At 37.8% G+C, this 12,359-nt stretch overlaps 1 protein-coding gene across 1 annotated transcript; it reads right to left on the bottom strand.

The window, feature by feature from the left end:
- Positions 1-167: 167 nt before the first annotated feature.
- Positions 168-11,819, bottom strand: ZNF217 (zinc finger protein 217). Its single transcript, XM_010080215.1, has 5 exons — positions 10,421-11,819; positions 8,118-8,243; positions 5,676-7,268; positions 1,829-1,957; positions 168-578 (listed from the first exon to the last, which is right to left on the bottom strand). The coding sequence occupies exons 1-4, from the start codon at positions 11,817-11,819 to the stop codon at positions 1,848-1,850; spliced, it is 3,228 nt and encodes a 1,075-aa protein (XP_010078517.1). The 3' UTR covers positions 168-578; positions 1,829-1,847.
- Positions 11,820-12,359: the final 540 nt, after the last annotated feature.

The following is a 12,359-nucleotide window of genomic DNA, read 5'->3' as shown; positions in this document are numbered from 1 at the left end:
AGAGATCCCTCCAACACATTATGGTCCTAACATATACAAGGCAATCAGCATAATGTCAGCACCATTGCTTTGATGTTCACAACAATTATAAACCAGACAGTTTCAGACAATTTATTAGGAAGTTGTTTTAAAAAACTAACATAGTTCAACAGAAAAAACAGATGAGAAACTTCCACCTTTATGAAAAAGGAGCATTAAGCCAACAATATTTCAACTTCAGCATTTATAGTTTACCTGAGGTGCAATGTTTATATATTTTTTCAACAAGAAACTCTTCAGCAGCGCTCAAGTATGTAAAAATATAATTCCTACCTAATATTTGGTCAATTAACTCTAATGAAAAATACTCAAAAATCAATGTCAAGATATACATTCTCCACACACCTTCATAACCCATTGTTTAGACTACTTTTTATGGCTATTTGGTACAAAATGTTAACAGAACCAGTATTATAAAACTGTAGTGTTTCTATATATAGTACAATCACAGCTTAGTTCAGTAGCTTTCACCATTCATTTTTCCTCAAGTGATGAACTGCAGGTATAATTCCATAAAACATGCACTTGTGTCGTTAGACCTAGGAGAGAAAAAATAAATAGTTATGTGATATAGAACTATAAAATAGTACAGCGTATTTTGTTGTGAGGAGCATCTTTAAAACGTAAAGGGAATTTCTTCCACACCCTTGCATACATGTATTTAGAAACTGATGTTGCCTTATAAGGCCTGTGACTTCTATTCACCAAGTAATGAGCTGGCAATCAGGTCTGCTTTTGAAGATACTGAAGCCCCAAGTAGAAATACAGGCAGGAAATTGAGTTAGATTAAAAAAGCAGAACTAGACAAAAATATGCTTAGGAGGACAATAAAAGCAGTAAGATTAGAAGAACATCAAGAAATAAAGTATTTTAAAAGCTGTCAACTAGATGTGAGATAGCTCTGCTCCCCAGATATATAAAAACTTTCCATAAAATAGTGCATGCTGGTCCAGGCGCTACAGCATTCAAGACATATCTCCTTAAATTTGAATGAAGAAAATTATCTGTAGCTCTGGGTTAAAAAAAAAAAAGCATACAGACATTTATTTATAGTCTTATGGAGTATTTATCTCCTTAGCAGCTAAGATTGTTGCAAACACAATGGGGTTGTTAAGTTCTGAGATACAGCTACAGAACTGATGAGATGAAGCAGGGGAATTCAGAACAGCAGGCTAATTCTTTTCACTTGACCTGCTTCCCTAAGAGGCTACACCCACCCCTCAAGTCAAACAAAGGAAAAACTATTTGGAACAACCTCTCCAGTACACAAAGATAAACGTCAAGGAGCTATCAGGAAACTCTTACTTCCCTATGAAATAATCCACCAAAAAGAGCCTTGTTTGAGGCAATCCTCGCAATTTTCAGAAGTTGTAAAATGAGTAATGTCTACGTTTTCAGGAAGGACTAACCAACATAACCTCTCATGGGATTCACGAACTGTGATAACAGGCACTTCCCCTCATTTCTACTTCTCCACCATGTACTGACTTAAGAGGAAAGCCCTTTCCTTGAACAGTTCCCACTGGTATTGTAACTAAATGGTTAGCCCTTCCATTTCTTTTAGAAAAGAAGCATCTATGTACTTTTTACACAAGTCATTACCACTATTCAAAATAACTCATGCTGCTCCACCGGTATTTGGTTCACTTTGTAAGTGAGGAGGAGTTGGTATTCTCAGCTGTTCTGGTTCAGACTTTCATAACCTCTCATCATGCTATGCAGCAAACTTTGATGTTATGAGTACATAATGCAACATTTAAGTAACAATTAGTTCAAAAGATTCATTTACCGTTTCTTGAAGTAAATTATTAATTCTTCTTGTCACTTGGTCGATAGTGTGCATTACCAATGAAAGTTTCGTAACTTCGCTTTTGTAGCACACTGCTAGATAAGTGTTGGTATGACACCGATCTCTTTCCTGACAAAAATAAATTTAGAGGAGTTAGAATTGTTTCCTGCTAATCTAATTGGTCAGACATTCAATCACCAGCAGATCTACATTAACATCCAGAATCCCCAAATACCACAGGTGCTATCACAAATCATCTCAAGAGCCAGGCCCAAGACAAGATATCCCTAGTCCTATTTAAGATTGTCTGAAATTCAGTATCCAGAACAAATAAGAGAGGAATGACAAATATTAATTTAACAACTTTGTTCTAAGCTGTATACACATGATGTCCATCTCTCCAGGTTTTGCTCATTTCCAAGAAATATCTTTGCTTAACTCATAATACAGCAGGCTTCATTTTATGGTTTAAGTGCCGCAGCACATTCCATAGCATGATGCATATATACCCAGTTTCTATACGTTTGAAAATTAAATTTTTGAATATGAGTATTTGAGAGGAAAACCAGGTATACTACATTATTGCCATCATAGATTATATGGCAATTATGACATTTTAAAGAGCGTTACTATACATTTACTTGAAGACCTTTGTTAAACAATTTTCAGTCTAGTATACAGGTAATTTCATGTTTATCTGAGACCATTAATTCAGATTTATGTATGTGAAATCAATGCCTGTTCCATATTAAGTCTTATTAGCCTAAGCAAGCAGTCAAAAACACTTCATAAAATTAAGGAAAAAAGTCAAGAACCATTACTCCCACAGGATACAAAAAGCCCAACTGCCATCCATATTCCATGAAAGCTTTAAATGCAGCATTGAAAAAACCTAGCAAGCTTTAATTAAATTAAAATGGTAAAGCTAAATTAATATTTCAACAGAATCTACGAAGCCATTGGAGTGTGTCATGAGCAATTGTCTTTAATTTGCAGCCTCTGCCAGATCAATCAGCCAACAGGTTATCCTTGATAGCGTGTTGCCATTGCAAAGGCAACTAATTTGAAAATAACACAAACTGAGTGGTTTCAGAACGTTTCTGTCTCTTCAGGGCAACGCAGAATGGCAGAGCTTACAAGCAATAACAGAAGGCATCATGCTTTAATCAAGTTTGCCAAGTGGAACATATTCTCATGACAACTTGATCCAGCATTTAACATGTGACATAACATGTTCACAGGACCTAAATAATGTTGCCACAAGGCACAGAGGCCCTTAAAAAAGGTTCTGACATCATGTTATATAATATCACCAGAGTTCAATAAAAAGACTACAGAAACCTGCAGGTCTACACCTGCAGTGCTTTGCATATGATAGCCTACAAAACACATCTCTGAGGACTTGCAACTTCAGCTTTTTAACAAAAACAAGACAAAACAAAAATTTGCAGAAACTGTCATCTTCACTGTCTCCACACACTGAGAAGTTTGCCTGTTTGCTACCCCTCCATCCTCTAAAACAACTGTCAAGGTTTGGGTTGGGTACCTCTGAGCAGAGTGGTTTGAAAACTAGGGAATTAGCATTAAAAGCTTACTTATTACTGCACAGGGCTTTTATTGAAGTTGCTAAGAAAATCCACAGAGGGGGGTCTTGTTTCAGAAGTCTTTCCAATATAGGTAACAGCCATAAAAAAGCTGCTTTTCTTGCCCTGAGACACCATTGTGTAACCAACAATTAAATTTTTATTTCTGTGACAACAATATACTCAAATTAGTTGGAGACATAGTTTTGAGAGCTCTAAGTAACAAGGAACAGTAGAAAGTGCTTGACTACATGCTACTGTCTCCAGACTTGTACCAAAGAAGAGGAAGAAAAGCCTACCACAGATCTTTCTGGCAGACAGGTGGAGCTTTCAAAAGAAGAACAAGGTGGATTCCAGTGAAGTCGTTGTTTAAAAATAGTCTTGCATCAACTGCTACTTCAATAAGTTGTCACTAAGACTACTGCTGAAATAAGAGAATTTCCCAACGTACTGTAATGCTGGAAAGGAGCAAGACACTGCCACTATCTAGTCCTTGGGGTACAGGCTAGTCTTGTCTAGTTGGTTGAAGCTGCAAGCCTTTTATCGTTCCCCTTCCTGTTTTCATGAAAATTAATAGGGTTTTATACAACATCAAGAGTATTCCCTCAAAATTCTGCATGTTCTATCCGCTCAACGGAGAGCAATGTCATAAAGCACAAGTCCTTGGATAATAAACACAGATTAGTCCGTAAGTACAGTCATGTCCTGCATCAAATGTTGAGATCGCACATTAAGCTCTTAGCTGCTATCAACCACTAATCAAAAAAAAAACAAAACAAAACAAAACACCAAAACCAAACCAAACAAGTCTTGCAAAGTGCTATAAATTCCACAACTGCTTGAATGACTTCTGTGCTCAGAAAAATCCCTGTATTTCATTCTCTCAGGTCACTAGGAATCAAAAGACAGCAATATTTGTCCTGCCCACCCCGCTGCATTCTATGCATAACCTAGTACCCATTTTACATTCCTTATAGCAATTCATGGTACAGTTCATGGTACATAGACAATGTTCTTCATGAAACTAGGAATTAACTCCATTTCACAACCACTCCAGTGAGTCAACTGTGATGCTGGCTTTTCCTTTATCCACTCCCTATCCAGACTGGAAACAGAACTGTAACACTTTCCTTCATCCTTCCATAACCCACTAGCAAGCCTGAATATTTATGAAGCCCACAACCTTAAAACAAGCAAACAAAAACAAGAAGAGAGTTAGCAACCTTTTTTGCCACATAACTAAACGCAGATTTAGTATTTTGTAGTTCACTCTGACCTCAAGTAACACACCCCTGCTTGTTATGAACCTAGACTCCCTCAGAAGAATAATCTTACTCCCAGAGAATGGGAGTATTCAGAGTTTAAGAACTTAGCAGAGACTTTAAGACTACACAGCATACACACACTATTCATTTTTATTATAGGATCTTCATTTCAAAATTCAAAGTTGTATATTTATAGTTAAGTCCATCCTGACCTCAGCTCAAAGTCATAAATATCCTCTACAAATAGTCAGACAACTGATTAAGTATCATGTAGCACCTCTTAATTTTGGCCTCCTGGTAAATTTTGAAAATGTTGACTAAGAACAAAACACAAAAAGCATGCATGTCACAAAAGTACCTAAGTTTTCCAAATACATGACAAAACATTTATCTTTGCTAGGCCCAGAATTTTCCACAAAGCATTACTACTCAGTGTAAAGAGAAACCATAATTAGAATAACAGAAATATGTTGTCTTGATTTAACAAAGTATTCTGTTCCTACTAAAAACTAAACATTATAAAACCCATTGAAGAACAGAGGTATAAGATTAAATCATGGTTTTACGATTTGTAATACATCCTTTTCTGCAATTGAAGGGAGCAATTGTCCATGACAGTTTGGGGTTTTTTGTAAGATGTTTTATTAATATTCCAGATGGTCCAAGACTTCTTGTATATTAAGCAGAAAGGCTCATTCCATATCCTGGATTAGTGAGCATGTCTGGAGTGCTCTGATGAGCAAACAATACATGTTTGCTATCAGAGACCCACAGCAGGGGGGAGGAGGAAACTTGAGGAACTTTAAATCCCTCTTTAAAATTCAGACCTTCCATGCCTAATTCCCCAAGCCACGATTTAAAATCCAAGCATTGACTAGACTTGGTGAAATGCTAAGTACAACTTTATTTTCTCTGTTTCAAGGTGGGTACACACTTAATATTTCATTCACTTTCCTCTGGAATAGTATAAGACATTGAGCTAGGAAGGAGATACAGTACCTTCTACTGTAGAGGTGTTTACTTGGCCATTGCTAGATCCACAAGAACTGTAAAGTGATCCAGAGCTATATGGCTCATAAGGTTTGAGAACAGTCAATGCATTAGGAGGATCAACATCGTCCGAATTCAGAAGCCCTTGTTTGGTTGGCAAAACAGAGGATGCAGGTTTGGTGCGAGAACATTCCTGAGGTAGCAGATTTGCATATCTGTTTGCAACATGAAATCTGCGCATTTCGTATCTTCTGTAATTAGCCATTGGAGAGTCAATATGTTCAACAGCTAACGGGTTAGGTTTCATTCGTTTAGATGATGTTTCACCGTAATCTAGATTTACACTGCTCACAGATTTACTACAATGATAGTCTCTTCCTCGATGACAGGACCAGGCAGATTCATTTAGGTTAGAGTCAAGAGTCCCATTCATACCGCTGCTTACTAGACCAGACTGAGACACTGGGACACTTGGAGATTTTACTTTAGATTCAGACCTTTTTACTCTGTCCAGTACTGGAGAGATAGTGGAACTGGAGTGCATTTCTTGCTGAGGTTGTCTATAGTTATTTGCCTGAGCTCCAATATTATTTTGCTGTTTATGAAACTTGAGGTTACTTGGGGCTGTGCTGCTTGAATCAGTCACTGAAAAGACAGGGACTTTGTTCTGTGGAGGGTGACACTGTTTAGCTTTCCCCGTTTGCAACGGTTTTTGCTGCGTAGATGGGGAAGCCTTACTTTTTTTAGAATTAAAAGACAGAGGAAGCACATCTTTACCAAGCAGAGCTGGAGGGCATCCAGTGCGTCTGGCTTTAGCTAGAGCCTTGCCTCTACTGCAGTTTTTGTTAACAGTATCAGGATTGTATTTGTGCATCAGCCTCTGGTGCATCATTAGGACCTCTGGATAAAATGTTCTGTAAGTACAAAATGGACAGGTGCTGGGTGCTAGCAGACCTCTAGTTGAAACCACTGAACATTCTTGTGAAGTGCCAATAGATAAGTTCAAAGGCTTTTCTTGAGAGTCCACCACAGGTTTGAGTGTGCAGATTTCAATGCACTCTTGATCATCATTCACATTTTTTCCATCCTTTAAAGCACAAACATACTGGACATCATCTCCATCTGATGCTACAGAAGTCTTTCTCTCTCTTTTATGAGGAATGTGGTGTTGAGCTTCCTTTGTTTCCTTCTCAGCCTTTAGTTTTTCCGAGTAAGGAGTGGACACATTCTCATGTATTTTATTTGAATTGTTACAAATGGAACCTTTGTTCAATTCCCTAGAATTATTTTTCATTTTTAAAAGGACAGTGCTGCCTATTGCATTGTTCAAGGACAGAGCTTCCTTTTGCTGCTTGGTAGGTGGGCAGCCCTCAGCATCTTTGGCACAATTAAAAAGCCTCTTCAAATTTTTGGTTTCTTGAGCACCATCAGCGGCCAGCAAGAGCACTGGTTCCTGACTCTGTAATGAAACTTTGCTCTCACTTTTCACGTCTGCTGCACTATCAGCTTGCTTGTCCTTGTGATGCCTCTCTAAATGATACCTCAGTGAAGTTTTCTGTGCTGCTGCATACTCACAGAATTCACATTTGTACGGTTTTTCACCTGAAACACAGTTTTATCAGTAAGTTTGATACAATTTGAAGTCTTTAATACAATTAAAGGGAATAATGTAGACCACAAAACAGTAAAATATATTTGTCTTTCCCCTTCCACGTACTCATAATTCTCAAACTCATCAAATCATTTAAACTACATCTTACTGCTTTTACTGACTACAGTGACATCTTCTGGCTACAATGAGGGTATTTTCCACACAGTGGCTATGTATGGAGATGGTAGCTGACAATATGTTTGGCAGAGATAAGCAAGAAGTATAGCTGTGGGTCAACTCCAACAATTTGTAGCCCTTGATCATACCACAAGTATGCTATTCAATAACACAAATGCTACAGTTCATCTATAAATAGAGCTGTTTCAAAAGAAACAGGGACATACATTAACAGAAGTAGAAAGAGTTTGCCTGGCTATGGAAAACAAAAAGTTGAACCAAAAAAAGACAAAGCTTTTTCCCAGGTAGCAGCAACTGGCAGACAATCAAATTAGTTCTTGGGAAATAAGCTTTAAAAAAAAAAACCCAAACCAAAAAAAAAACCTCAACAACTTTTAGTTAGACTGTTAAAAACACAAAGAATTATTTTTGTAATATATTGTATTCTTAACAGTACCTTAACATAATTAGCGTTATTCAAAAAGATTTACACTTACATAAATAATTAATTCCTTCTAGGAAATTTCAATTGGAATTTTTTTTTTTTTGCATTAGAGAAAACTTCGTTCTTGATATCAATAATTTTGAAGGCAACTTCTGTTTTTCTTAAGCAAAACCAAACAATCCATCCAACTGGATTCAGCAGACTTCCTTCCCCTCCCACAAAGGTGAAGCCCATTTACCTGTATGAGTTCTGAGATGAATATTGAGGTAATAATTTGAGCGAAAATACTTTCCACAATAGCTGCATTCTCTGGAGGCTCCAAGGTTTTTAACTTTTGCTCTTTCCAAACCACCTTCATTTTTATCTTTGGGAGAAAATATAGCTATATTACGAAGAGCAAATGCAAATTTGGAGTCTCATTTATAACTATCTTAACTGTCTTTTTTTAAAGAAAAACACAGAAAGACGAACTGTTGTCAACTCCTACAGTCTACCAGCATCTTTTGTTCTGTACTACTGCACACTTAGCAATCAAAGAACAAAAGAGTTAAAGGTTTCTCTGTCAAGTAACACCCTGGTTAGTGACTGTAACAAAGAGGACCCAGAGAACAAACAAGATGCAAAACTAGGTCTCAAAGAAGTGGAAAAGAAAAAAAAAAAAAAAGAAGTCTTTACTGACTTGCAGGAACTTGATGGACAAGGACCCATCTCAAAAATGCATACAGGCTATAAACTGTATTGTTTTATTAAAGGGAGTGCTTGAATTCACAGCACGAGTGATGATTCAGACTGTAAACCTGCTCTGTGCACCATGGCAAAACACAGGATGGTGTTTTGTGGAAGGAAGGCAGGGAGGAAGAGGGATTTTCTTATTAATTGCAATAATATTATTATTATTTCTGTGTTAACCAATGGAGTGTCGGGCCTGTACAACATCATCCTTAGATTTAGTGAGTAATCTTCTTTCACTAGAAGCATTAATGCTTAAGCTTTGACAAATATGGGAGTAGGAAAGTGACAGGGGTTGTTATTCTATGAAACGTACTCAAGGAACAAATTCACAGATTAAAAACTGGCTCCATGCAAGTGTAAGCAGCCGTAGTTACCACTGGAGGGCAGCAAGTACAGCAGAATCCCTAACAAGAAAGGGGAGAAAGCTCACACACAATACACCATTCAAATCAATGGGATTTCTTTGGCAGGTTGAGTTGAAAAAAATAGCAAAACAACTTAAGTAAAATACTCAAGTCAAAGCTGACTAGAAAGCTACAGTGTGAAGGAGACGTTTCACTGGACTAAGATGTTAGATACACAATAGATAGCCTAAAACGGTTCTCTGAAGTTCCTACATGTTGGAAAGCTTCTATACTGGAAACGCTAAGCATGGCTATGCTACGGCTAGGACAAGCCGTAGCTGTTTTAAACAGATAATGTCTCAATAAGCATGACTCAGCATCTCACAATGAAAGCTGTTGTAGTTTAGGATAAGGCACTGAGAAACAAAACAAGCAAATTAACATTAGGTAATAATTCCATTCCTTTGTTACTGGAGGCAAAATAAAAGGCTGCACATTACCAGAAATGGTAAAGTCAGTTGTGCGTGCCAGGACATTTTGTACGTTGTGTCATTTCTTGAGATTATGCAAGTGTCTGTTCTTTAAATGCAGACTCAGAGCATGTCAGACACAAGACTGCTACACTAGCTAGAAGGCTTCTCATTATTCCTTTTTTCCCCCCAGACAAGCAATCTTTTTCAATTAAGGAATCATTTTGTATCAGTTGTATTCTTAAAACATGGCGAGATGTAGAACTAATCCTGGAAAACAAACAGATAGAGCCCATCTACTTGGTCAAAGAGAACTGTTTGCAACCCTTCAAGGAAGAAGGGTTCCATACATGACGTCCACATATTAAAAGCCTGCATGCACGTCCTTATGCAACTGATTTAAAAATTGCTGGTTCTGACATTTAGGCTTTCAGGTTACATAACATTCAAAAGAACATACAACCTGCAGTTTGATGGGAAAAGTTTGGAATTCTTTACTTCTCAGGATCTTAACAATTGCTGGTACCGAGCACTGGACATTTTCTGCCCTTTTTTACAAGATACAGCAAAAAAAGTGAAACTGCAATGATTTCTTCAGAAATACTATTTGTAAAAACATGGACAAGAATAGATATGTAACACTCAGAAGCATCCAGTGAAACTAAGATTTTTGCTATTGCAGGGTGGGGTGGGGGGGCGGGTAAGTGAACAGGGACTTTTCCTAGACTGATTTTTATTTTAAGTATTTCAATGATTCCAGTAACCCAAATCATAACTGCAAAAAGGCCCAACACAGCTTCAAAGATCTCAAAATGGTGGTGTCAGAGCTTTTCTTTACCTCTTGTTTTTCTCTTTTCCCCTTCCCCCACTTCATATCTCTGGCCCACTTTTGATAAGATAACTGAGAAAAGCAAGATGCATTCTTTGGCTCTAAAGAGTTCCTAACCACTACAGTAACACCTATTTCAAACATACATACTCAAAATGCCACTCACCTAAATTAAGTGTTTCCGGCAGCCCGTCTTCAGATCCATCTTCAGAGCCTCCTTCTATTCGTTCTCCTGCTCCATTTTCATCCAGACTTGCAATTATATCACCACAGCATGTCCTCGAAGCACCTGAAGTCTCTCCATCAGTCCGTCTGTCTCGCTTATGTACTCTGGAATGAAGGACTAGCTGGTGGTATGTTCTGAAGGCTTTACCACACTCTGAACAGTGTGTTGGTTTCTCCTTGTTCTGGGACAATTTAGAATCCATCTCCATAGAAGGCACTTCACCACCGGGATGTTTCAGTTTATCTTGGGATAAGTTACCATTCCCTGTATAACTGCCAGTTTTATTTACTTTTGACTTCCCTGTAGTTTCAGTCTGGCTACCTTTATTTGCATTCCAAATTTCACCAAGTTCTTCCTTATCAGAAGATGAATCATCATTGTCTGTGTTTCCTTCTTGCCCTGGTTCTTTAACTTGGCCATGGCCAACTGCAACTTTACCTTTGGTAGCCAGCTGCCATGCTTGATATGTGTTGAAAGGATCTAGTTCAGCGATCCATTTCACAGGTTTTTGTGATTTGTCATTTTCTGGAACCGTGTTTGGTCTTAAGTTCAAGAATTGGAAAAAATCCTTTTTTCGAGAAGTTTCTTCTGTCTTAGGTTCACCAGTCTCTTGGGGGCTTTCACTACTGGGTACTGATTCTTTGGTATGCACTTTACTGTGCTCAATTAGAGTCTCTTTATTGAGAAATAGGAAACCACAAACCATACAAATTTTGTAAGGTGACGTTACATTTTCAGTTACATGTTCCTGCACCACCTCATTTATTGTTACAGGGCCTTCAGAACCTTGTTGGTGCTTGTTTCTAGAACCAGGCTTTCCAGTATGCGTTCTCATGTGATTTTTGAGGAACCACGGCTCCTTAAATCTTCTTCCACATACATTACACCAATACGTGAAAGAATCTTTATGTTTTTTCATGTGCGTCTCAACATCAAAAGCCTCATCAAATGTTTGTCCACAAACTTTACAACTAAGTTCTTCACTGTCCTTTTCATTGTTTGGTGAAGGCAAATTTGTTCTTACTTGACATTTATCTAGAGGACTAAGATACTCTGCTTCAACACGCAGGACAGCTGGTTCACAAAGAGTGGGCCTATGCTGAGTTAAAACATGCTTACCAAGTTCTTCAGGATGTTTAAAAGTCTCATCACAAAACATGCAGTCCAGAGGCATGCATCCCTCAGCTTGCATGAGAAATTTTTCTTGCAAGCTTTTGTAAGAAATTGTGTTTGTTCCTTTTATTGTCATTGAAGCATCATTATTCTCCATCTGGGCACCAACAGTACTGGCTATTCCATCCGGTCCATCCATGTATGCCAAGAGAGGCTGAGTTGGCATGTTTCTTACGTTCTGTTCCCTATTACGTGTTTTAATGTAAGGTTTCAGTTCTTTGGAGATGCTCACTGATCACAATAAGGACACTTGTAAAGTTCTCCAACATGTGCTTACAAGTTTGCTATGCTAAAAGATGTCTGCCAGGCAAGATTTTTTTCCACAAGTAAAAAATTACTTCTTTTTCTTTTTATCTGTGTTTACACACCACTGAAAGTGTATCCATCCGTTCTCTCAATGACGGAATCAGGGTTTTTTTGAACTATTTCTTATGATTTTTCAAGTCAGAGGAAAACAGTCAGTTGCAGTTTTTTTGTAAAAACATTTCAAATAGTTGCATTGGGCAAAACACACTCAAAGACAAGTTCAGTGCCACAAAGAACTCCAGCACCTGGAAAAGAGAGAAAATAGTCAGACTTTTCTAAAGAAAAGGAAGATATTGTCTCCCAAATAATGAAAACATTATGCCTAGAGAACTACTGAATGCTCTGTAACACAGAAGGCATAATCAATGAGGGACAGCTAGAAGACACTCTGGTCACTTTT

Source organism: Pterocles gutturalis, unplaced genomic scaffold, assembly GCF_000699245.1.
Source record: "Pterocles gutturalis isolate BGI_N339 unplaced genomic scaffold, ASM69924v1 scaffold5914, whole genome shotgun sequence".
Lineage (NCBI taxonomy): Eukaryota > Metazoa > Chordata > Aves > Pterocliformes > Pteroclidae > Pterocles > Pterocles gutturalis.
The sequence above is the reverse complement of the archived record's forward strand: the minus strand, read 5'-3'. Positions and strand labels throughout refer to the sequence as shown.